Source organism: Sinohyriopsis cumingii, chromosome 14 (genome assembly GCF_028554795.1).
Source record: "Sinohyriopsis cumingii isolate HCF-2022 chromosome 14, ASM2855479v2, whole genome shotgun sequence".
Taxonomy (NCBI): domain Eukaryota; kingdom Metazoa; phylum Mollusca; class Bivalvia; order Unionida; family Unionidae; genus Sinohyriopsis; species Sinohyriopsis cumingii.
Window position 1 is genome coordinate 26211722 of NC_142974.1, and position 26766 is coordinate 26238487.

At 36.6% G+C, this 26766-nt stretch overlaps 2 protein-coding genes across 8 annotated transcripts in view; one reads left to right on the forward strand and one right to left on the reverse strand.

The window, feature by feature from the left end:
• Window positions 1-1408: 1408 nt before the first annotated feature.
• Window positions 1409-26766, reverse strand: part of LOC149783459 (uncharacterized) — a 36178-nt gene continuing 10820 nt past the window's right edge. The window contains exons 1-2 of one of the 5 annotated variants that reach the window (XM_089931703.1): window positions 9690-9781; window positions 1409-6507 (exon numbers count right to left, since the gene is read on the reverse strand). In XM_089931703.1, the coding sequence (XP_089787829.1) occupies window positions 5703-6506 (804 nt within the window). In that variant the 5' untranslated portion in view covers window position 6507; window positions 9690-9781 and the 3' untranslated portion in view covers window positions 1409-5702. Of the gene's footprint in view, window positions 6897-8225; window positions 8570-9689; window positions 9782-26766 lie in introns of those variants that run through there. The other 4 variants (XM_089931701.1, XM_089931700.1, XM_089931704.1 and 1 more) reach the window with 4 other exon arrangements.
• LOC149783460 (uncharacterized) overlaps window positions 9109-26766 on the forward strand; it is a 45781-nt gene continuing 28123 nt past the window's right edge. The window contains exons 1-2 of one of the 3 annotated variants that reach the window (XM_089931698.1): window positions 9109-9402; window positions 16811-17003. In XM_089931698.1, coding sequence (XP_089787824.1) covers window positions 9337-9402; window positions 16811-17003 — 259 coding nt within the window. In that variant the 5' untranslated portion in view covers window positions 9109-9336. The remainder of the gene's footprint in view (window positions 9403-16810; window positions 17004-26766) is intronic. The other 2 variants (XM_089931699.1, XM_089931697.1) reach the window with 2 other exon arrangements.

The following is a 26766-nucleotide window of genomic DNA, read 5'->3' on the forward strand; positions in this document are numbered from 1 at the left end:
GCACGTGTATCATGCGATGTTAACGGTAACAGCATGGACGGAAAATTATTCCCTTGCAAGTAGAGCAATGAAGCCAAGCACACACGACATCTCTATTCCCAATAAATATGTTGCTTTGATTGGTAAGTCCATGGTCACATTTATAGCAACAAGAACTGCAAACAAGACATCCTGACAGAGTGATTATGGCATCGAAATGCTCTAGATGCCGATAATGAAATATGTGCGAAATAGGATCATTTCGCTGTGTAGGAGAAAGGAGGGTATTAACGAGCCACGTCTTGAAGTTGTTGCGTGTCACTAAAACATACACTTTCTTCTTGTCTTTCTCTCCAATAGTCTCACACTAGCAGACTATAGTTTCAATTAAGTTGTGTCATTCATTTTGGTACACGTTCACACCACAACAACGACACAGGCGTTGAGACTGATTAGTCATCCCAAAGTCACTTGCAAAATATTAATGCTTCACTTTGCACATGAGGCCAAATCTGAATTCATTGTTTTCTAGTGTCTTCTTTTGACTGTTTGATCTTGACGTACGATATAACTTAACTTTGGTACACACTCTTTACCTATTTATTTAGTGACCTATGTCATATATATATATATATATATATATATATATATATATATATATATATATAGATATAGAGAGAGAGAGAGAGAGAGAGAGAGAGAGAGATACAGAACTGCAATGTACTGGTAGTGGTAGTTTTTGTTGCTGATGTAGTCAGTCATTGGATAGTGTAGGTATCTTTCTCTTAGGTTTCAAAATATCTACTAATAGATTAATCAATTTTGATTTTACAAATTTGTTTTTTTTGTACTCCTAAAAGTTTCGTCCTCTAATTTTTTTCTTCTCGTCTTGACTTTGTTGTTTATATGGTTTCTGTTCAAACATAATAACTTTACTTAGTTTGGACGTTGCAAAAGCTCCTGACACATCCTTGTTTTTATTTCGTAACGAATTATACACTGGTAATATTCGGGATAGGGACGTACTACGTAAGCCAAAGCGACATTGAAATCCTCATCTTTTGAAAACGAATACTTGATACATCAGCAGCTGTTTATATACATATTCGATACCATCCTGATCTCTAGGAAGGAACGATAATAGTCGTTGTAGATGTATTCGTGTTTATGTATGTCTATCATCGGAGCTGAGGTTAAACTTAAAGTGCCTTGTCACTCTCGTGTGCTATAGAATATCGTGTGGGAACATTATGTCTATAAACAGTCATAATGTTTCAAGCGAATTATGTATTTCTTTATGGCTAGGTGTTTGTTTACAGCCCGAGGGAAAGCCAGACTGTGGACACGGATAACGGAATCAGGAAGGATACTGCAAAACTAGCTTTTTTCGAGTTCGGCTCCAGGGAAGAAATAATAACATACACCATGATTGTCGTTGCAGGCCACTTTTAGTGACGAGTATAGATTATCTATAGAAATAAACATGAAAGTTACTGCTATTATGGTTTACATACATAATGAAGCTCAAGTGCTTGAAATTTGGGGCTCAGACCCCCACCACACAGAGAGCGCTCTCTGTGTAGCCCCAAAATAAAACAAGGGGGCGGAGACCTGCAGCAACAAAGCGAAGTAAACATATAATGAAAAGCAAGCATAATAAAGAAAAGATAATAATTATTTATCCCAGACTCATAGGCCGTATGTTAAAATCACGATATAAAGTAACTACATTGTAACCATAAATGAACATATATTCCACGTACCCGTAAAAGTGATATGAAACGCGTGCAACAATGTAACTGCATACATGCAAATACAAATTAAAAGCACAACATCGTACACATATTGAAACATGTATATCATGTGTACAGGTACATATATAATACCGAATTGTGCACCCGCAAAAAGGGGTGTATCACACGTGCGAAATGCTCCACAATGAACCCATGTGAAGAGCAATGCCCGTATGATTGATAACGTGTACAATAACGGAAGTTCATGCATGCAAAAATTAAATTAAAAGTTATACATTGCAAGCATAATGGAACATGCATATCATACCAATAATGCCAAATTGTTCACCTTCAAAAAAGGGGTGCATTACACGTGCGAAATGCTCCCCAATGAACCCATATGAGGAGCACCGCCCGTATAATGGGTATTGCTGTCTCGGTCTGTGCACCCACGAGACCTAGACGAAGAACTGACAAGCATAACAAGATAGCAGAAAGTGATATGAAAACATGTAACACAACGGAAGTTCATACATTCAAATTAAAATAAAAGTAAAACATGGTAAACATAATGTAACATATATATCATGTGGACTGGTGTCCAGATAATGCGGAATTGTTCAGTTCATGTCTCAAAATTGGAGTATCACATAGCGTCCAACGCCATTAGAAGAATGTTTGAATGTTTCACACGAGGGTCACACCTCCAAGGAACCCATGTGAAGTGGAATACTCTTCAATGGACCCATATGAAGAGCGGTGCCCGTAGGATGTGAACGGCTGTACGAGTTTGTGAACCCACGAGACCTGAAGAAGAAGAAGAATACGAAGGCAGACAGGCAGTAGGATGTGCTATGATGAATTGTCCAACAAGGTAATTTCATACATGTGAATTAACATATAAAATGAAAAATTGAAAATTATAACAATTATATATATCCTACATAACTTTAAGTGAAATGCGCTTCAATGAAGAGCCGTGCCTGTATGATGTGCAAGGCTTTAATCAGCTTGTGCACCCACGAGACCTGGAAGAAGAATTAGAGGTGATATGATGACGTATATTCCCACGGAAGGCAGCACTAATTCACAGATGGGAAACTCGATTGTTCAGGCGTATATATTTCTTAAAGTATCTGACCTCCACCGTCCCAAGATCTGACTAAGACTGTCTGAGAGAAACTGCTTAGCTCACTCTGTGGCTGCCCCTATCCTAAAACTATGAGCTTTGAACAACTGAGGGTTAAAACAGCATTTGAGGAGCGATGTGCGCAGCGCTTGGTTGAAATCTTGCCTGGTCATGGGCAAACCCCAAGAGGTAAGAAAAAGTGGTCCCTCCTGAGAACCCCGCAGTTGTAAATAATGGCGGAGCGCGTGGACAGGGCACTGGTTTTGGAATTTTTGGGTCACTACACTTAAGCAAAAAACGGTACCATTGGAGTGTTTGCAATGCGTAAACTGTATAACTAAACCATCATCATTGATCCGAACCTGAGAAAAATGAAGCAGATTTGGATTGCCCCAGCCAGGTCGCCTAACGGTCGTTTCCCCCACCCGCAGAAAATCATGAAATGCAAGAAGAAACATAGACTTAAATAAAGCCACCCGAAAATTATTGTGTGTAAATGTCGGCAGGACTAGTACGAGTTTATTTAGCATGCCTTTATCAATTGGTAGTCTGGCATCTGTGTGCGGTAAAAATGTTTATGAAGCGCTTGCAGGAGTTTATGAATAAGAAAGGAATTGGTTGGGTCAGGGAAATTTCTTAGTTTGTGCACATAGCCAATAGCCGAGACATAGGTAGATATGGTTGATGGTGCATATCGTTTTTCAAAAGATATGAGATAAAAAGCGCCAAATTGGTAATTGAAACCGGGAAAGTGCTGTGGAGGTTTAACATGGTTGAAAAAGCGATGTAATGTTTCCAACCTCGCCTGTAGGATTCTACCGAAGATGGAGATAGAGCACTTTTCACCAACATGGACAGTATCACTCCCAGTCTGCCAATGACGGTAGTTCCGGGACCTGTTCCGGGATTTCCTCTGCACAAGGGAAGAGCTGGAAGAATCTGCGCACCTGTTGGCGAGGAAGAGCATCTGCTAAATCGTTTTAAAGACCAGGGACGTGACGTGCGAGGAACAATATATTGTAGCGGAGGCAGGTGAGGACCAGACGCCGAATCAAATACATAATGTTGGGTTCTCTGCACGACTGCTTATTGATGATATGCACTAAGGCCATGTTATCCGCACAGATATAAATACAATTGTTAACAAGCAAAGGCCCCCATATTTGAAGAGCAATTACAACAGGGTAAAGCTCAAGTATAGTAATGCTTTTCACTTTCCACTCCTCGTTCCAAACCCCATGAAACCATCTAGCGCCCAGAACGGCCCAGTAGCCTACAGTACTAGCAGCGTCCGTGAAGAGATTCAGTGTGTCCGAGTTTAACCAGCGGTCTGGTAAGAAGAAAGAGCGACCATTGAAATGCTAAAGAAACCGACCCCACATAATCAAATCCGATTTTACTGCTTTGTTGAGTCGAATATGGTGTTGGGGATGTGAAACTCCCATTGTGATACTAATGAGTCGACGAAGGAATCCTCGTCCCGGGAGTACCACGCCACAAGAAAAATTGAGGGTACCAATTATAGATTGCAGGTTATCAAGCGTAATCTTTGCTTTCTGCAGGCATTTTTGAATACGTTCATGACATGTTGCAAGTTTGCCAAGCGGTAGACGCACTTCCATTATCTTTGCATCCAATTCGTAACCTAAGAAAGTCATCACCGGGGCAGGTAGGAAAGTTTTATCCTCCGCCATAGGGATGCCAATGTCTGCACAGAGCCGTAAGAAATCGTTGAGTTTCTGCAAACACCCATCCTTAGTATAATCTAATATGAGAAAATCGTCCAAGACATGAACCATATGATGAATGCCCAATCTTTGGTTAGCTATCCAGTGTAAAGCCCGGCTAAATGTTTCGAAAATATTACAGCTCGAACTGCAGCCCATCGGTAAACATTTATCGAACTAGAACTCGTTCCTCCATTGAAAACCAAGCAAAGGATATTGTGAAGGCAAGACTGGTATGATTCGAAAAGTACTAGCAATATCAGTTTTTGCCATATAGCAACCTTTTCCCAACAGCTTAATGGAAGATATAGCATCTTCAACCGAAGCATACTGAACTGACGACTTTCCTGGCGGAATATTATCATTGACAGAGTGTCCTTGCGGATGTGACAAGTGGTGAATGAGACGGTAAGTGCCCTGATTCTTTTTCTCAGTCAGGCCTAATGGAGAAATCTGCATTTTAGTAAATGGTTGAGAATGGAAGGGACCCGCAAATTTGCCAAGTGACAATTCCTTTTGGACTTTGGCGTCCACGACTTCTGATTGTGCTTCAGCCGTTGGCAAGTTGTTCCAACCCGAGGTCCATATTAATCCGCTATGACCGATGTCAAAGCCACAAGTAAAACCCTTGATTAGATAATGTGTTAAGAAGGAGTCTAACCACTGTAACCAGAATTGAAGGCAATGTGGTGCAATTGGTGTAGGTAATGCCTTAATTGAATTGTCTAGGGGTGCCTGATGTGGCACTCTTTTGAGGGTGGATTGGTCCAGATTTTGCGCCCCCCCCCCCCGAAAAAGCGAAGGCTTATTTTGAAATTCCAACTTCTGGGAGTAACGTGGCATGACCTTGAAAGGCGGCGTCACGTTCTGTCTGCATGTTATAAAGGGGTGGTTCCCAAGACAATTGAAACATTTGTGTTGGAACGAGCAGGCCAACCCAGCTTTGCAGTTGTTACCTTTGTGATATAGGAAGCAGACCCCTTTTGGAAATTTAAGTCATGGGGAATTTTGATGTTGAGCGTGTGCAATCCCTTGCACGTCCACGACCGACTGGAGGTACAACTCTAAGTGTGTTGTGCCCCATTCGTCTTCATGGCGATTGACCAGTTGACGGAACTGCTCGTCATAGTAACGCTAGCTGGCTTTTTTGTTGGAAAGAGTCATAACTGTTTCCATATGTTGCGACAAACCCGCAATTGATACTGTTTTATTTTCTGCGGGAATTGCAACGAACCGATTCCAAGCAAAGAGCCACTGAGTAAGGGAAAGTGGTGTTTTCTTCTGACTAGGGACAAGTTTAATTTCTGGAGAAGACTGATTGATATCTATTTGCATCTTAAAGGTCTCCTCGCTCCTATCAGGTAGAAGCATAGCTAAATCAACGTAATGACCTTCCGAAATGAGTCGTTTGACCCTTACAGGGATAGCAGAGGTGATGTGTGTGGATGCACTAACAAAATTTGATTTGTTTAGACATGGCCGTGCCGACTGACTGGAAATATTCCCAGGTGTCCACACATTAACATTGCCTATCAGAGTATCACCCACCAATGCTGATGTTGCCATCTCTATTGCCTGATCCATCACCTCATGATTCTGCTGCTGCAACCCCGATACCGCAGGTGCTGGATTAGCAGCAGGTTGATGTATTGGTCTCTCGTTGCTAAAAATGTTGGTCAAGCGATCATCCACATGGGCTTTGATGTTGTCGGTCACCTCTCTAGTAATGATTCTTATAGTCTCGGCATCAAGGGATGAAGCAGGGCCAGGAGCTGGAGCAGAAGAATTTCTTCTCTGTCTGACATTCCTGGTCCCGTCTTTCGCCACCCGTTGTACCCCCTTTGCAACTCTCTGGCGTGAAGGCGCTCTTTTGCGTGCTGAATTCATCGAGTCCACCACCATCTGCACCCCCTTGGATGCTTTTCTCTGTGGAGCCATTCTACAAAAGACTAAATTGAAACAGCGAGCAATATTTCCGCATTGCTTGAATAGCAATGAAATTGTTACCTGGTGTACAAATGGCATAAATCATGATAACACACACTATAATTAACCGCTGTCAATACGACACACTTGAAAAGCGATAGAATAAATGATGCACTTGATAACTTGTCAAGTCCCGTGGTACCGTCGATTGGAAGTATCTCCTAGATAAATTGTAACAAATGGAAGTATCCACTTGATAAATTGTAATAATAGGTAGAGTGAAGTGGAAGTATCCACGTGATAACTTGTAATAATAGGTAGAGTCAAGTGGAAGTATCCACGTGATAACTTGTAATAATAGGTAGAGTCAAGTGGAAGTATCCACGTGATAACTTGTAATAATAGGTAGAGCCAAGTGGAAGTATCCACGTGATAACTTGTAATAATAGGTAGAGTCAAGTGGAAGTATCCACGTGATAACTTGTAATAATAGGTAGAGTCAAGTGGAAGTATCCACGTGATAACTTGTAATAATAGGTAGAGTTTAGTGGAAGTATCCACGTGATAACTTGTAATAATAGGTAGAGTCAAGTGGAAGTATCCACGTGATAACTTGTAATAATAGGTAGAGCCAAGTGGAAGTATCCACGTGATAACTTGTAATAATAGGTAGAGTCAAGTGGAAGTATCCACTTGATAACTTGTAATAATAGGTAGGGTCAAGTGTAAGTATGCACTTGATAAATTGTAATAATAGGTAGAGTCAAGTGTAAGATTGCACTTGATAACTTGTAATAGTAGGTAGAGTAAAGTGGAGGTATCCACTTGATACTTGTAATAATAGAACGTAGAATGAAGGTGGAGCCCAAAGCTGAAGAAAGGAATAGTCAAGTACAATACAACAACTGAACTGGGAAAATGATAGAGTCATACTGAGCGACATGTCAAGTGTGTAACAATAATGAGTATCATCTTACCAAACTAACGTGTTAATATAGTAAATGAATGTGATCACCGGAATGCCCATGCAATGGTATTTTAAGGAATAGAAACAAATACGGAAAATAATCATATATCCATTTATTCTTTTATCTTTTTGCAAGCAGCCATGATAGCACCCCTAATAGATTTATATAAATACCACTGCCCTTAGTTTGACAAGTGCACTATGTCTGCCCGGAACTTATCACTGCAATCCTTGCTTTCGACGGGAAAAGGAAATTTACCATTGTGGTCTCAGAATGTAATGTAAGGATAGGAAGTGACTTCCGACCGCATAATTTCATTCACCGACCGTGCAACGTCACAGTAATTATATGGTGTACGACCCCCAAATCTGAAACGTGGAATCATCTGGCATAATACAATTTGCTTGATATGGTACTCCCGATGTAATTGCGAGGCAAGCGAAATCAGTTTTAAGGCCAATGCGTGGGGGTCAGTATCAAGTTGTATGTCATTGTCGCCCAACAGCAACACCACAATATCGGGACAAAGAAAACAAAGAGAAGACATATCAATCTTCATCCATTTCTCAACTGTTCTTCCTCCAACACCGTGCAACTTAACGGAAGCGACGTTTCTCAACTTAAACTCTAAGACAAGACGATCATCAGTGCCAGAGGTAAGATAATGTGATAGCAATTTACAAATAGAATGGCCTGTAATTAGAGCAAGAGGCATAGTGATACTAGTATTGTAAAGAAATGAATAAAACAAATTTGTACTCACTTTATGAAAATCCCCGAAAGCTTCAAAGCAAGAATGTGTATGGGTAGTCGGTGTGAGTTAAATCGGTGGAAGTTAAACTTAAAATTTCACACCAAATATTTTTCAGAATCTATGATTGCGTCTCTGCTCCTCTGCGGTTCAGTTGAAAGTGACGCTAATTATCATTCAGTAAATGTGCGCCGTTGCAAGCCCTGACTAATGATTGGCCAATGAAACCCATGTGACCACTACGGGGCAATTCAATTGGCCCTTCCGGGCTATGTTCACAGTCATAACAGAGTAAGGTAAAAGGTATACGTAACCTCCTCACACCACCCATAAATGTACTTACGCAGGCGTAAGTAGTTTTATGTATAACGTGTGTATAAAGACGCTTACACTTTCCGCCAAATTGTCGTACATGTAGTATATACAATATTAGTGTTTCGGATAGTATATCATAAAGCATAAAGTATATGTATCAAAAGGTCAGTGTTGGGTATTATAACAAAACCCAATTGAAGATCAATATAGTATTGCGTATCTGTTAGATATTATCTAAATGGTTTAATATTACATTGCTATTATTATTCTAAATAGATCAGTCAATAAATAAAACGTTTGATATGTATGTACCCAGAGGGCTATTTAATTTTAAAGATTTTACTCATTTTAACGTAGAGTCCTCACGTGCTATCTAATATAAGCTGACGGCGAAATGCTATTTCCCCATAGAGGCATCACGTGCCATCTAATGTAAAACTGACGGCGAAATGTGATTTTCCTAAAGAGGCGTCCATCGTCAAGGATAGCTACGACTATCATACTTCTAAAAGACGTAACTCTGACTAATTTGTATTTACTTCCGTGGATCATTACTAAGTCTGCTGATGTCGAGTGGTGTAATAAAACATATACTTTCCAAACCTAAATTGACAGATTTAAACTTACAAAAGAGCAAGGAAAACGGTCCACTTGTAAAGCAGATAAATATACAAACAAAGTACTTATGAAAAGAGGAAGAAAAATGAATACAAGGAATAAAGTGCTGTATATTCATTAACAGTTATTTTATGCGCTCTGTGCTGTCTGTATGGCCATTGGCAATTAGAAAAAAAGAAGAACCAGTGTGATGAGACGTTCTAAACTTTGTTTCGGAGTCCTTGTGCTCCTGTTGATTGCAAACTGCGAGGCTAAGGTAGGTCTAATCTCAAATGCTGCCTGATACAGTTTTCAGTATTTGGAAAATTCATGATGTCGGTGAAAATCCTTTGTATCGGTGTCATAGATTTGCACTATGATGTTTTCAACTGAAGTGACAAATTTCATTAGCTACGTATGCTTTTCATCTTATCTGCCACATTATTCATAAAATGTGTACATTCATAACATCACATTATTAGTACATGGCCATCATACCATCAAGCAAGTAAATAATGTAAATTAACGCCAAACTGTTCGAAATGTTAAGTGTGTTATACTTACTGTACCCAATTTGGTCAGGGGATAAGACGAATTGAAAAACAAAAGTGCATGAAACCTACAAATAAAGTCGATTTCCTTCAAATGGTCTCATTATGCCCTTCAGTCAGCTTGTATCCATGATGCTAATGTGGGATTCACGTCAAACTCACCTATGCATTTGTAATACAGCATCGTATAGTACAGGTTAGAATGTCATATCCAACAACACAAACGTTTCCTATTGCAATCATTTTTATTGCCTGGTAACCATGGATTTGTTTAAAAGTGGCTTATATGTCAAATATATTTTTTACGAATACTAAGGAAACAATGACACAAAATAAATAAATTCAGTTTATTCCATTTCCGCGGTAACAATGACTATGACACTTATATGGTTTTATGTTAAATATTCTTTTTTTACTAATCACTGATTTTAAATACATGATGTTACAACGCACAAATCAAATATTGAGGAACAGTTGTTTTCTTCATTTCATGAAAAAGAGATATACAAAAGAGCTTAAAATATATATGTGTAACTATGGATGCAAGCGTGGAAAAGTATGCCCTTTATTTGCGTCAGTTTATTGCATCATGCGGTTGATGTGGCCCCTGAAGAAAGCGTTTCCCGTCGCTCCGCATCGTCAAGAGAATCAAACTCGATCAAATTAACTGTTCTTTAAGAGTGAGGAAGGTAGAATATGTACACTCTTGTTTCCCTCAAATGTGAATATATTGACAAGATAAGGTGATCTAATTCGCATGGGTTGAATTATGATATTCACCTATGCCGAGCAAATTATATTATGCTGTCGGGGCGTCGCCACTAATAATGTACGCCTATGTAAACCAGATATTTCAACCTTTCCCCCATAAGTGAATTACGTACCGTGCTGATCATTTTGACGCCACTTTCACTTGAAATGATACTGTTTTGTGGTGTGTTTTCCATTCAAATATAGATGGAGCATATATACTTTCAATCTATTTCTTAGGTAAGAGAATACATTCAGTTCTGTTTGGAAAATATTGCCAGTACTATTCCAAACAGACTTCATCAATCACTCGAAACATTATATATCATTTGGGTATAGTGACGTTACTGAGTAAACTTTAAAAAAAAAAAAAAAACTCAAGCCCTGACTGAACACGGGTAAACCTTTCATTCGGTCTCGCTTCTTCTGTCATTTGTTACAGTTGGACAGTTATGTTGAGGTTGAAGGTTAGAGTTCAGTCCCAATTTAAATTTTAGATATGCTGAAACCGTTTAACAGTACCTTACCGTGAGCCTCATCCACAAAATCAATAAGAAAATCAACTTCGGTTTTAATGTAGAATAGACCCAATTTGCTCATCAGCATCTGCTTAAAATCATTTTAAACAATGTGGTTTACATTTTTTAAATGACTCAGTACATTTTGCGATTTACAACTGTGTTATAATGCCTTCTAAGATATTCCATATCATAATCCGTTGCACTATTTATTCAGAATTGATCTTAAGTGTAACTAAACATAGATCACAGCAAAGAAATAGGATTTATATCAGGCATAAGAATTAAAACACTTTTAGTCTCCATGTTAGTTAACATTCTAGGATACGTTAAAGAACTAGACTTTCCACTTGACCATTTCTCACATTGATTGTTCATTGAATCCAAAATAGTCCTTGATGGTCGAGACCAAACAATAAAACTGATGCAACCAACCTACAAAAGGAAACATTCCAAAATTTAGTTAGATTCGTTTAAGGAGGATACTAAAGGTGGCAGTCATATATCTACGTATTGTATCTACGTCACAAATTGTGTTATAAAAGTTGTCAGAGACAATAAATAGTATTCGTTTGGATTTCACGTCTATTAGGTTAGATTCAAGGCAAGTATATTTTTAAATTTCAATACGTTAATAGAATTCCATATGTTTCAGTGAATGTAATCTTCTTGGTACAGGATACACTTTGACCTACCACGCCAATCTGTTAAACTGTAAGCCACTAGGTAAATAAGGTCAAAGGTAATTCCAACATAGATACAACGTATCTCTCTTCATGCAATAATTTTAAAATACGCGTGACCTCAAATTTACAAACACATGTATAATATAACATAAAATCAAACTAATGATGTAAGGGCTCATGTTTCAGACAATAAATAAATGTGTGAACAAATCTTATGCTATTGGCCTGGTAAATTGTTTTTCAAGAGCAAAGCAATGATGTATATGCTAATTAAATGTTTATTTGGTCAAGAGTCGTAATAAAGCAACACTGAGAGAATCAACAGACTGTTAAAAATGCAAAATGTCCCAGTTTGACCTTTGTATGTAAAAACATTCCTGATTAATTCTGTGGAAATGGAACTGAGAAATCCGTAGCACAAATGGGTTATTTTTCGAAACATTGCAATGCCTTTAAAACAACCATATATATCACTTCTTGACAGTACAATTTATTATGTTTATTCTAATCAAACACCCCTCAGGTGGCCTAGTATTTAGAGTTCACGCATCGGATGCGGGTTGTCACGAGTTAAAACCCCAGTCGAGTCATACCTAAGGCTTATAAAAATTATACTGACTACTGCTTCGCTAGGCGCTTAGCATTAGAGGTTAGTGTTACGACTGGTGTCTGGACAATGTGACTGGGTGGGACATCATGCTACATGTTTGCAGCATGATGCCACAGTGCTAGACATCACTATAAACTGAACACTGCAGATAGTATAGCGATATGACAGAACAATTGTTAAAGCTACCTTAAAAATCCAAATCACTCGCATACACTTGGTGTAGTCATACTTACAAGAAGCGACAAGTACAGGAAAGGCTAAGTATCCTATGAATGTAAAGCCAATGCAATTACAAGTATTAGTTAATTCATTTAGTTGATTGCATTCTTAAGAACAAGAGTATTTCAAACTTATTAAGTAATTACTTTCTAACATTTCAATATCATTAGTATTGTTAATGGTATTAATGCGTGTGCTGATTTTCACTCACATACGGACTGCTCCAATACCAAGTCTAATATTCACTTGTAACAGTTGTAGTGGCCTTTTCCAAGACGCCAGCCAGACCAGATACATGCACACGTAAGTCATTTATCAAGTTAAATGGAGAATGTGCATTACCTGCATTCAGAAGCTACTTAGCCTTATGATATAATCATTGACAATAATTCTATTGAGTGCTGTTTACTTAATTGTATTTTTTTTTAATCTGTCTCCATTTTACTCAGATGTATATTAATATTAATACTTAACCATTTGATATATATATATTCAATTTACACAAACATTCTCAACACCATCATTTCCTCCCTTAGAACAGAAAACATTAAATAGTATGAAACAGTTTGAAGTGTTTACAATGAAAAGGCATTAATACAATTCGAAACCTTTGACCATTCCCAATTTAAGATTTAAGTCTGCAAGTTTAGACAGAGGTATAGTGACTAATGTAGACTTGTTTGACCCCTGTTTACATACTGTAAACCATGTAAAATGACTTTGTTTCACCCGCAAGGAAGTTTCAAAATGAAAAGGTCAACTAAATTGTGTGTAATGACTTGGATGTTGCGGGTGGCGGCAAACATTGATGACAAATAAACGATTTAAAACCCCAAATCACTGCATTGTTTTGTTGCTTTAGACAGTGAGAAGAGAAATCCATTTAGTGGAGAAATAATGGTAGAGCATGATCGAAATACAAGGTATGTGTTGAAGTAAGTTAAATATTGGTACCAAAACGCATACTGTTAGTTTAGTAATTTATCGAGATTGGCCTGACAGATCCGTCAACACTTATAATCTGCAAAAACCTCAACCAACAAATCTCTCTCCTGGTATCAAGTTAACTGATAATGACATGTACTTTGGAATATTATATATCAAACAAAATAAGCCAATATTACGTTTATGACACTGGAACTGACAGTAATTGTGCTGGTGAATGTATTTGTCTCCAATCTGTTTTTAATCCTCACCAATAACTGAGGTTTTTTTTTCTTAGGTCATATACTACACTAATGAAAATACATATGTAAGCCAACTGATCAAGTACTGCAAGCCTAAGATGAATATTAAAAATGCAAGGTACCTTTGATCCTGAACATTAATGGCGAATATTGCTGTCGAATGATAACTGAGTGATATGTCAGCTATGCACATCTGACATGGTTGTTATTAAAATTACTTAAAACCAAATGGTATAACCAATACCAGGAAGTGAGTTGCAATATCTCAAATGGGCAAACATATAGGTTTAAAACATAACTTAGAGCTTATCGATAACAGACAGTGACTAGTGGACAAAGTATTTAGCATATATTGCGCGGAACCTTATGTAATGTAATGAATGAAAACTATTTGTTGCTATAACATTTATCCAGCTTATAGTATGAACCACAAACCCCTTTCTTAATAATATGCCAAAAATGTATATATGTGCTGATTTAATAAATAATGATCATGCATCAGGCAGATTGTTCAAATATGTTACTTTTTTGCCATCCATACTTGAAACTCAATAATTGGTGCAATGTCTAGCAGACATTTCGACCACGCTCTCAATATCCGCACTATTATTGCTTCAACGGCAGTGATGAAGTATGAGCTAGTTTGTCAGATGTACCTGTACAAACGCATCTTTAACGAAACCAGCCTTAGCATTAGTAAGAAGTAGTCCGATACTTGTTAGAAACCAATTTCACAAGAATGCTTTTCATGTAATTTAACCAAGACCATGAGAAATTTCGTTTGCAAGTACATGCAAGATTGTTTAATATAATAACATTCAGCAGAAATTTAGCTGAGCAACTTTCTTCGAATAATGTTATTACACTGTTTGTCGGCAAATTATTACAGGCGAGGACAAACAGGCATGGATAGTTACGACTTTTCAAAGTGTTATATTGAACACTGATTAAAAGGAGTATCATTAGTCACTATATAATACGAAGGTAAGAAAATATGTATTAATTGGTTTATTTACATTCCTTGAGTTATTAACACTTTATCTTGATACATGCCTTCGTTAAGGATATATAAAACTCTGAACTAGTGTATATATGTGAGCGTGTGTGTGCGCGCGCGTGTGTGTAATTTGGATTCTTAACGTAGCTTGACACGTTTTCAGTCATATCGCTACCATCTCTGCAGTATGGCATTTAATAGTGATGTCTAGCATTGGGGAATCATGACACATACATGTAGCATGATGTCCCACAAAGTCGCATTATCCTGACACCAAGCCGACCAGTCCTAACACTAAAATCTTAATGCTGAGCGACAAGCGAGGCAGATGTTAGTATCATTGTTATAAGTCTTTGGTATAAGGCAGCGGGAATCGAACCCACGACCTCCCACATATGAGGCGAACGTTCTTACTACTAGTCCACCGGAGCTGTCTAAACCTCTGCACTAGTATTTTGTCACATGTAAAATATACACCAGAGTGTGTGCGTAAGCGTATTGATTTTATCTCATGCGGACTTGACATATTCCTCGGTGAACGATTCATATATAGGCCTACTACGGTATTTTAACGGTAACTATTTTGGCTTTAGTTCTTAGTTGTTTTACTTAACATATGTCCAAATAGTGTATAGCATAAATATCAAAGTAATATGAACTTCAACAGCCAAAACCTGATTCCCAAATTTAAAGTGAATTTAAGTTTTATGTGATTCTTAGCTTTGCGTAAATATGAAAATTAGTACCAAAAATTTGAATCGGTTTTCAAAGTAAAATGGGTATGGTTCACAGGACAAAAACTATAATATTATAGAAAAGTATTTCAGGACCAAATGCAAATTTCAACTTAGAAGTGATTTCTCTATATCACTATTCGTGTTTTTTTTTAGATATTTTTTAACTATATATATATATATATATATATATATATATATATATATATATATATATATATATATATATATATATATATCAGCAACATTTTGCCATAAACATTTACGACAAATTCAAAAATATCCGTTAGCTGTTTTTAATCATCTAATGATTAAGGTTATAAGGTGTGTGTGGCCAAGAACTGTTATAACATCTCCTCTCATCATAACCTCTTTTATTGGATCTTGCATGCTTGACTCATGATCTTGTTATCCTTGCTAATTATTTTAATGTCTCTTCCGAACTGTGTTCTGTTTTTAAAATAAAGAAGTTAGTTGTAACTTAGTATACCTTAACACACTGGTCTGTGCTGCTTCAAAACTTATCTTCCTGTCTATCTCTTTCGATATTTTGACTGCCTGTCTGAACCTCTCCATGTCGAGAAATGAATATGATGTTTGGTTTTTCTTAACAAACATGTATGTAAATGCATTCATATTTGTAGCAGAGAACATCTTTGATAACACTTTGATATTAATGACGGATTATGCTTTAAACAAACTTCCTTGTGATGACAACTACGTTTGTTAGCGATTTCACGATTCAAATCAAATTTCATTCATGTGTTCTAAGAGGTAGCACAAAATATTATTGACTGTCTCAAAATAGTTCTGAATTTTAAAAACGCACAAACTTCAATGCAAATGCGCGTATATTTTCTGATCTAAAAGATAAGGAATAAAACAACAATCAGACAAAACATTCCCAAGCAAAACGTACAATGACTGAAATTTACATCGCGATGCATACATTGGAACCATCATTTCCATTATGTAAATGTTTACTCAGAATCGATTTAAATAAAGGAAATGATAACTTTAATTTGGTCGTGAGGTAGAGACATTATTGATACACCTCTCTCTCTCTCTCTCTCTCTCTCTCTCTCTCTCTTAATGGTACACATTTCTCACATACCTGCTATTCTCATCAACAGTAAATCTCCCCCAATTTGTCAATACTGCGTCAACTTGTTTGCGATTATCGGATTTGACTGCCAGAAACTGTGCCTTTCAGAACTAGTCGCCCTGATAAGCTAAGGTATTCTTGTACTTAGCATCTTTTCTTAATCGTTTTCCCACTCTCTTCATAAATATGAAAACTCCTCTAAGCTATATTGTAGGGTTGTATTTACAATACTACATAGATATATTTAGTAACATGAACAATTGTCAAGTTAATTAAGCCCTGAAAATGATATGTTGCATTGTCTTTGATTTTTTTTTTTTTTTTTTAGTTTTTGTTTTGGCAGAATGACGAGTCTAGTGGTGAAGGTGCACGTCCAGATGATGAACGATACGATTATGATTATTATTCACCTGATTCAAACCAAGACACGGTTAATTCAACTGTTGGACCAAGAGACCATACACCAACATCCGCTGATGATGTAAAACATTACAACAGTGAGGATTGGGATAGCAGTACAAGTATGCATTATTTACTCATCTAAGTATTGTCTTTGGTAGGGTACAATCAAACACTCTTTTGAAATATTATGTTGTTTTTCTAAACCAAGCTAAATATCGTCAGTATTCATTTGGCAGAAGATTGTCGTCCGTCAATAAAACCTTGTTCATATCCATGATCGCCATGAAACATTAACATTTATCCGATAGTCTAGTTGGTTTTGAATTAAAAACATATATTGGTACTCGTACATACAATATTGCCGCCACAACGATCATCTTCTCCTAATCGGATGGTTTACATCAAAAGAAGCTTTCGTAAAATCCTTATTATGATGTCTAAATAGTCTTAGATGAAACAATGCTGATCGGAAGTTCTAAATGGCCACAGCGGCAGCCTTTTAGAAAATTGTGTTATCTCTAATCTGATTGAACGGAACGTTATATGGAGATGGGTGGAGTTCATCAGATGACTTCATTGGTTCCCTAGTTGGTCCTAAATGTCATCATTTATGACCACTATGGTGGCCATCCTGAAAATGTTTTTTTTTTTTGTTTTTATACAGCTGTATCAAAAGGTTTAATCTTGTTCGTGCCTTTTCTACACGCTAACAAAGTTGATATTTGTTGCATTGCCTGACCCACGTTGGTTTGTTTTAGAGTTTTTTGGGGGTGTTTGGGGGTGTAGATGGGACGCGTTTTGTTTCTGCTTTAACCCTGTTTGCGATGAATTGGGTCTATTGTCATGGTCGGTACGCTTCACATATTATTTATCTAATTAAGTCTATTTTGTTTATTTTATTTATATTGTAGATGCAGCAGTAAGAAAGTATTCTCACCTTTTTTCAGACAGTAAATAGAAAAGGGTCCGATGTTTTCCATTTCTTTCACTCCTTTGTAGGAACGTATGTCAGCCATCAACGTTTGATTTAATTATGTGTGCTCGGAAAGGGGATTTTGTTCGCAACAAACAGCTTATAAAGTAATCTTGAGATATTCTTCACACATTTGTTAGCATAAGATAAATTGTGCAGTGATAAGAAAGAAGTCCCGCTGTTGTTTTATTCACATAGTAGCAAAGCTGTTTTGTTATTTTCACATAGTCGCAAAAAATTATGCACGTTTTGGGTTTTCATCTACTTAGATTTGTTTCAAATTGAGGCAATAGTTAAAAAGTGATTATTTGTTGTGTCTTTTTTCACGCAATGGTAGGACAATGCTTCATTTTTAATTGCCCTTGAAAGAAATTTGGATAATACTAACTTTGGCTTAATTGCTGTTTAGAACATACTGTGGCTAGTTTGCAAAAGAGAGAAAGCTAATATCTTCAAATAAACTGAAATAGTTTCATTAAGAAATGAAACTGAAAATATTATTTTCCAGAGTCTACACTGCCTATTTCAAATTAAGCTTTCATTAAGAAAGACAAACGTTAGATCAAGCTCAAATAATTCCTAGTAGCATTGTGCATTCCTTATTATATATACGTTTCAGAAAGGTACAGTGTAAAAGGTCTACCTACTGAAACTTTGGCTCATAAAAGGACGAGCTCATCCGCATACGAAGTTATTGGTGAATATTATAGCAACCGTTGGTCTGTAAATAACCTTACAGTTTAATTTAATATATCAATGATTCGTGATTGTTGAGGTAACTCCCTCCTCTTTAGATATGCATCTGCGACTACAATAGATCTTAAATATCGTGGTCTTGCGTCTTTGTATCCATGTTTTGAATTTTCACCAATGACATTTATAAACATGTTAGTCAATTATGTCCCCTTTAAATTATAGATTTACATATATTGTTCATTTTCGGTACGAAGAAAACCATGATTTAAAATATTTCCTATATTGTTGTCCACGATTGCGCAAACCATGCACTAACGACTCGATGCCCAATTTCGGTGTTTCACCAGACGCTGTTTATATGTGTCCCTTAGCAATAACGCCAGAATACATCAGATCTACGATACACTCGAAATACCAATAATTACTGTACTGCAATTTTAATTGATAAAGTGTTAATATATATATATATATATATATATATATATATATATATATATATATATATATATATATATATATATATATATATATATAATATATACTAGTTCAAGTACATTCAGTAGATATCTCTAAATTAACTATCAATATGAGAGTTTTAGTCTAAAGTAATTGACAAAGCGAATTTCTATTCAAGAACTCTTGCCTATAGTTTGTTTAATCCAGAGCTATAATAATATACATCGATCAAGGAGAACGGGGGTGAGGGTGGGGGTGGTAAAAATGGTTTCGTTACCATATCGTTCCAAAAGAAGTTGGTACTACTGATCATCCTATTGTGTTTTGTTCATGGTTGGCCTGATAGTTTAAACAGTACGCATCATACAGCGATCTCTAGTCAGTGTGGGATATTACAAGTAGGAAGTAGATTTATTTTATTACGCAAGTTTTTTTCAGGTTTCCTCATATGTCCGTCTATAATTTTATTTTAGATGAGCATGCGCATGTAGAAGAATGGACGAAAAGACCTGCTTTTATTTTGCATACTTTGCATTCGGATGTCGAAACATGGCCGTTATTCAGATTTTCTTTTCATTGTAAGCTCATATATATTGGCTTGTTAAAGTGTAAAGACTGATTAGCAGATTTACTATTTTATTTCTATTTTAAAGCTCTTCACCGTTTGCATTACGCATTTTTGTTCATATTTGCACACAAGATGTCAGTGATAGCATCATTTATATATAATGCATGGGTCAAAACACTTATTTCAAAATTGTAAAAATATTATGATTTAGAGGGATTAGGACATAGTACTGCTACCTTAGAAGCTTCCGAGAGCACCAAAGGCCATACAATCCACTACATAGCAAATGAAATTCTTTAGTTATAACGTCTTTAATTTGCATTGACTACAATGGGCAAAAATGCATAATTAATTAATCAAAGTTATTTTTCTTATGAAACCCACTAATTGCTATTAAGGAGCAGCAGAGGAGGCGAACAAACCAATGGTCGAAAAACGTCCAAATGTCGAAAATAAGCCTTCCTACAAATAATCGAAAAAAGGAAAGGCGTCGACAGATTTAAAAAAGCGTCGACACTTTTCTGAGAGAGTCTTTATGGAATTTTTCTAATTAATATTACTCCATTGTCGTTGGTGATTTTTTCTAGTTTATTATGCACGTTGTTTAAGCAATTACGTCTTCGCGAGGCCCCGCCTCCCCTGCTGCTATGTTAATTAAATCATTATGTTATAATAAAATGGTACATCCGGAATCTTTACTGCAAGAATAGCACGACAACGATTAGAAGCAATCAAAAAATGTCTTCCTGTTGGAGATTCATTTAGACAAAACCTACAAGCGCAGCAACAATCACAAGTTAAGTATGAAGAAGACACTAAAAAACTATTTAAACCCTTCACTGCAGCTACTAAGAAAGCTGCAGCGGCTGTTGAAAAAACTATATGGGGAGATATTAAGGAGGAAGATGAGAAGAGGAAAAAGGGTATTTTTTACAGTATTAGAACGAACTGCAGCGCAGACTGAAAAAATAGCAAGAAGAACCAACCAAACAAAAAAGATTTTACGAGATCTTGCAACTGATATAGCTGCAGCTCAACCTCCACCTGTCGATGAAAAAATACTTGAAGATATTGGAAAACTTCGTACTGAAGTCGCCGACGTGAGAAAAAAACTTGCATCTGAACCCAAACCAGTAGAAGAAAACGTAGAATTGATTGCAAAATTTAACGAAGGGTTTGTCGAAGATATTAGAAATACTAAAAGTGAAGAACTACCTGAAAAAATATTAAATAGTATATTTAATAAATCTAATATTTTAAAACCCAGTCATAAAAAAGTAAGTAATGATACTCTTATTAAATGGATATATCGCGTATATAGAGACAAAAAACAAGCTAGAGGTCCAGAATACAAAAGTCTTCATATAGAAGTAAAAAGACTTTATAGAGAGAAAATAAAACAACTAGAACAAGAACAAATCTCCCAGCAAGAACGTTCATATCAACTTCCTCCACCGCAGCAGGAACCTTCACCCCCGCAGCGATTATACACCCGACGAAGTACTATATCGAGGGAACCAACTGAGAAGTTTAAAGAAGAAAGAGAACGGATGTTGGCAGGGGAGGATGATGATGATCCTCCGAGCGCTGTAGGAAGCGGTTTTCTGACTGCATCAGGAGAAAATAATTTTGTTTGTCCTGATAGTATCCTCAATGACGTGTCACGGTTAGAAGTTCTCATAGGGGGGAAACGTGCCGGAAATAACTCACCAGAAATAACCAACGACGCAGCTGATATTTGCCAACGATTATCTCGCGGCGGCATCATGGATATCAGTATTTACCGGGAACTTATTGATGAGCTCGTTGATGATTAGTCACCTCGATTAGATGAATGGTAAAGAAAATAAGATGATCGTACACAATAATCATCGTAAATCCGTATCGGTCAGAGTGGTAAACTCACGATTGCCAATCTATAGAGCAATTTACGGAGATGAACTTGGTGATGTTATTCAGGGATTATTTAAAAGGTTAGCCCCAAAAGCAGCGCCTATTGCAAAACAATTATCAATGAAAGCTATTGATATTGTTCGTGAAAAAGCTCCTGGTGCACTTGTCAATGTTGCTGGTAAAGCGTTCTCGGCGATCAAAGATAGACTAGCACGATTAATAAGACGAAAACGACAACCAGTAAAATTGCCAAGTACTGAAATTATGCCCGTAGATGTCAGTAAAATAATAAATCAAGCTGCAAATCAAAAGCTAGCAGCGTTAGCAGATCGGGGACTCGGTGAATCGGGAAATAATATTTCAAGTTTGATATCAGGAAGTGGAACTTTCCGAAGTGGAACTTCCCGAACGCGGTAATCAACGTGTTAGACGAAAATAATTACAATAAAATGTTTAAGCGCGTATCTGACACAGCATTTGACATGGAAGCACCTGTCCTTAAAGATGAATCGGTACGTGCTTATCAGTTTTATTCTTATGACGCACGAACACCAGATCAACGTGGAGGAAGAATTGAACTACAAGTTCATGACACAAGTAGATACCTTTTACCCGCTGAGGCTTTTATTGAGGTAGAAGGTACAATTGTAAAAACGGATAATACTAATTGCGGAGGTGCAGTAAAAGTTGGTTTTGTCAACAACGGGATCATGGCATTCTTTAATAACGCCACGTATATGATTGATGGAAAAAATATTGAATCGATTCAGAATGATGTCGACGTTGCTACAACAATACTAGGATTGGCAAGATATTCTGATGATTATACAAGATCAGCAGATCCCACAATGATGTTTGCGAAAGATAATTCTGATAACCCTGAATGCGATTTATATAATATAAGACGACCAAGAAATGTTGCTAATAACGCTGACGCTGATGTGTGGCCAGTAGTTCATGGTTCTAATGAAAATTTCAACTTGGGATTTGCAGCGCGTAGAAATATGTTGATAGGAGACAATAGAAGATTTTCATGTACAATTCCACTATCGCATATTTTTGGTTTCTGTAGGAATTTTAAAAAGGTTATTTTTGGAGCTAGACACACGGTTGTTCTTGTAAGAAAGGGTGATGATAATGATGCTCTGTGGAGACCTCTTGCTGATGCTGGTAAAGTAGTATTATCAAAACTTTCACTGTGGATACTGGTGGTGTCTAGAATTTGTAGCTGAAACACCTCAATTATTACTGCATAAAATATAAAGGGTACCTCAATCGACGTTCAGAAATTTAGGTATAATCAAGTGCGTGAATGGCAAGCAGCGTTGAAGGATCAAGTCGAACAATACACGGTAAAAGTAAAGAAATAACGACGACGACTAGTTATCGTCGACGTGATCGTTTATTCAGTATCAGCTGTTGTTGTTGGAACCGGTGTGATGTTATCAGCGGTGACAGTGATGGCACCAGTAGCTGTAACTATTTTTATTTCAGCTACAGCAACGATAGCATGTGTGCTCAATATCATTGCAAAAAAAAAAAAACATGTTCTTGCATGAATGAAAAATTATCCGATTACATGATAGGATTACATACAGCGACGGTCGCATACTCGAAGTTATGTTGGTTGTTATCAGCGAGTCTCAAGGATGGAATTATATCTGATTTTGAGTTTTCAGAAATAATTAAAATATATAACAGCGCTGTTAAAGGTACAAGTATTAATAATGACGGAATTACTGCAGCAGATCGTGACGAACACAACCCCGCACAAGACCACGATGATCTCGGTAAGCTCGATTAATCCTGAATTTAACAACAATTTTCCAACTGCAATTCCAATAACAGAAATTGCACTAGCGCAATTACGAGCATACCATAGTTGGCCAAATATCAGATCGAGATCATTTAATGGTACACCAGCAAATAATTCGCTTGTATTTGCTAATAAAAACAAACCCGATGGAACACCTGACTGGAACGTTGTTGGAATACCAAGTGGTAGTTATGAGATCGAAGAAATCAATGATGAATTCGCACGTAGAATAAAATCAATAGCCGGAAGAGAAGCAAAAGTATCAATTAACATTCATGAACCAACGCTATCTTCTGCAATTGAAATAAACTCGCCTGATTACGTCGTTGATATTTATTAGTCCACGATAAGATCCGTGCTAGGTTGGCCTGATATTGCGCCAGAGCACCGTGGACCACCAGAATCAAAATTAATTTAATTTCTCACGGACGAAACAAAGTTTATAATAACTCCAGAATACAGAGAAAAACTTTCCAATGATTATTTTTTGACTGAATATGGCATATCATTAAGATTTTATTATAAACTATTTAAGTTCGCGACACCGCCGACTCATCTGCTTGTCCAAGAAGAATATTTTAATTTTCTTTCAGGTATAATTACTCCTGAACTTACACGCGCATTTGATAAATTAAAGAATTTATTTGCAGGTATTACGCAGTATTATTCTCATGAGCTAAAACAACAAATTATCGAAACAATTCAGCATATGAATCAAAATGTGGACGATATCGAACATATTAATCGAGAAATTCGTGACTTTTTAATTAACGAAAAGTATTATAAACGTTATGGAAGAAGAGAACCATCGTATAATCTATTTCTTGATTATTTTAAAATACCTGAGCAACAATTACCGACATTTGTAATACCAGCACTTACTAATAAGCGTAAACCACCGACAGTTGTCAGTCATGGGATTCGATCCTGGGGCCGTGAGTATCACGGTCAGATACGTTATCAATTGAGTTATCGAATCATCTAACAATATATGTTTCAGAAGTTATTGTATAGCTACAGATCGGTTTCTGAATAGATTGTGTATATTTCAGTATAGATATAATAAACCAGCGGTTTCTGAATATATTGTAAATATTTCTGTATGGATATAATAAAACAGCGGTTTCTGAATATATTGTAAATATGTAAATGAGCAGCGTGTTCTGCCTTGATTTCTCGTAACAGATTGTAAAATCTTGCACTAACAGCGTGTTCTGCCTTGATAAAATATATTTACATACTACCACTGCACCATCAAACGTTTTACCACCTGATGATCGGTTTAAATATTTCTGTATTTCTGAACAGATTGTAAATATCTGCATTAAAACAGCGTGTTTTGCCTCGATTTCTCTTAACAGGTCTAAAAATAACTCCGCTATATTGTACGATGTAAAATACGTTTATTCTTCTATTTTGTAAGTTAGAAACCATAAATATCTTTCTTTGCTATAATTATTGATATTAATTACGACGTAGATGATTAATTAACTAATGAGACCATGAAAATCGGAAATCTACGAAGAAGGCTATATTGAGAGAATTATCTCCCTTTCGCATAATCGAAAAATAAATAGTATACGATTGTATAATACTGGGTCCCCAAAAAATATAAATGGTTAATATATACAATTTAAGGTAATTACTTGATAGTGATGATAGTTTATCTCATTAACAATATTGGAAAATAATTTTCTGTTTATATTTACTGGAAAGAGTGGATTTGGTTATATTTTCCGCAACAAATTGTACTGAATGATAATTAAATTCAAAGTATTTCGCAGCCGCGTTCATTGAGTGAAATATAATTTCTTCGCCCATCTATATGTTTGTAGATTTTACCGCCCTCCTTACAATTGTTTTACATCTCCCAGTATTACCCCGTGCAGAATTATCACTCTGTGTAATAGCTTGAAGGTTGGATAAACTGTTGTCGGTTTTCACGCCGTTGATGTGATCGATCACAAGACCATCTTTGATCAACCCTTTGTGACACTCGTATGTGAAACGATGACAGAGATAAGGTTTCTTCCCAACAGTAAACAATAGATAACCATGATTATGAATATAGCCAACTGTTACTTTCTTCCGACAATTTCTGATCATACCATCAATATTTGATTCGTAGTTTGTTATTATAGGATGTGGAATAAATATATTTTGCGCCATTATACAATAATATTATTTATTTAAATCATAATTTGTCTGAAAACTTAGTTAGATAATTCTCCACGGATTTTATAGCTCCGTCACTGACATCACTTTTTTAATCATAATATCTTTTAAGCTCTCTGTATCGTTTACCACCACAACACGCACACAACTGTGTGTTTTCTTGTACTCCAGCACCACATCGCAGATATGGTATTGGTCCTAAGCTTCCACGGTGAACGTTTTGCATGTGTTGTCCGCAGAATTCCTTTTTACAGGACTTATTACAACGAGTCAATGAACCCACCATGAGCCATTTACATTGAGACATTGTATATATAATATTTTTTATTTAAATACTTATCTGAAATATAATATGAACGAATTCGATAGATTATCCCGAATAAAGCCCCAGAGCGAAGATAAATTTAATCTCGACAGAATATCTGCTGACCTACAGATGCAAGATTTGGTTGATCCGAAAAATAAAAGTTTGATTAATAAAATTCACGACGCCAAGAAAGAATTTCATGCGGATGGTGCATCTCATGTCTGGTCAACGTTCAAGATTATACGCAACAAAGATATCATCGACGCTACGATGAATGAGAAACGAGAGACAACTATCACTAAATACCTTGATAATCGAAAGTATCTTTTCAGAATAAAATTTGTCGCGTTGACACAAACAGATGATTGGATTATCCGTGACAAATATGATCCTGTCCACGGTATTAAAAAAGACTGTTGTACTAAGTAAAGATTCCAAACCAGGTCTATTGACAGGTAATGACAAACCGTATTATGAACGAGCATATCCTGTGACCGCGGTTATTTATGGAATCTATGTGATAAATGAAAAACCCAGCGTTGATAAACTGGCGCCGATGAAATTTTCAAAAATAAATTGTGTAGCCGAGCGAGTAATAGAACATTTTACAAACGCGGCCCGTGGAAACGGTCTAACGAATAAAAGACAAAATAATAAACACGTGGGGAGAAATGGTTAAAGCTACTGGGGCTTCTATTAAAGATGTCGTTGGGTTAGGAAAAAGATTAAAATTTCCAATAACCGTAGCGACGATAACAGGAGAGATTTTGTATGAATCGAAATATAAATCAAAAGGAGCTTTGATTGAAATTATTGATCATAACGCACACGCGTGGACTAACGCAGTAACGTTGTTTCCACGAGATCGAACTGTTAAATACTATCGCGGAGATATGTTTGATTTTATTAACGAAATAAGTAAAATCGATCCTGTGTTAGTATGGTTATTTCAGAGTTCTAACGACGAATCAGGTATGGAAAAAAAGAATAAATTTGAT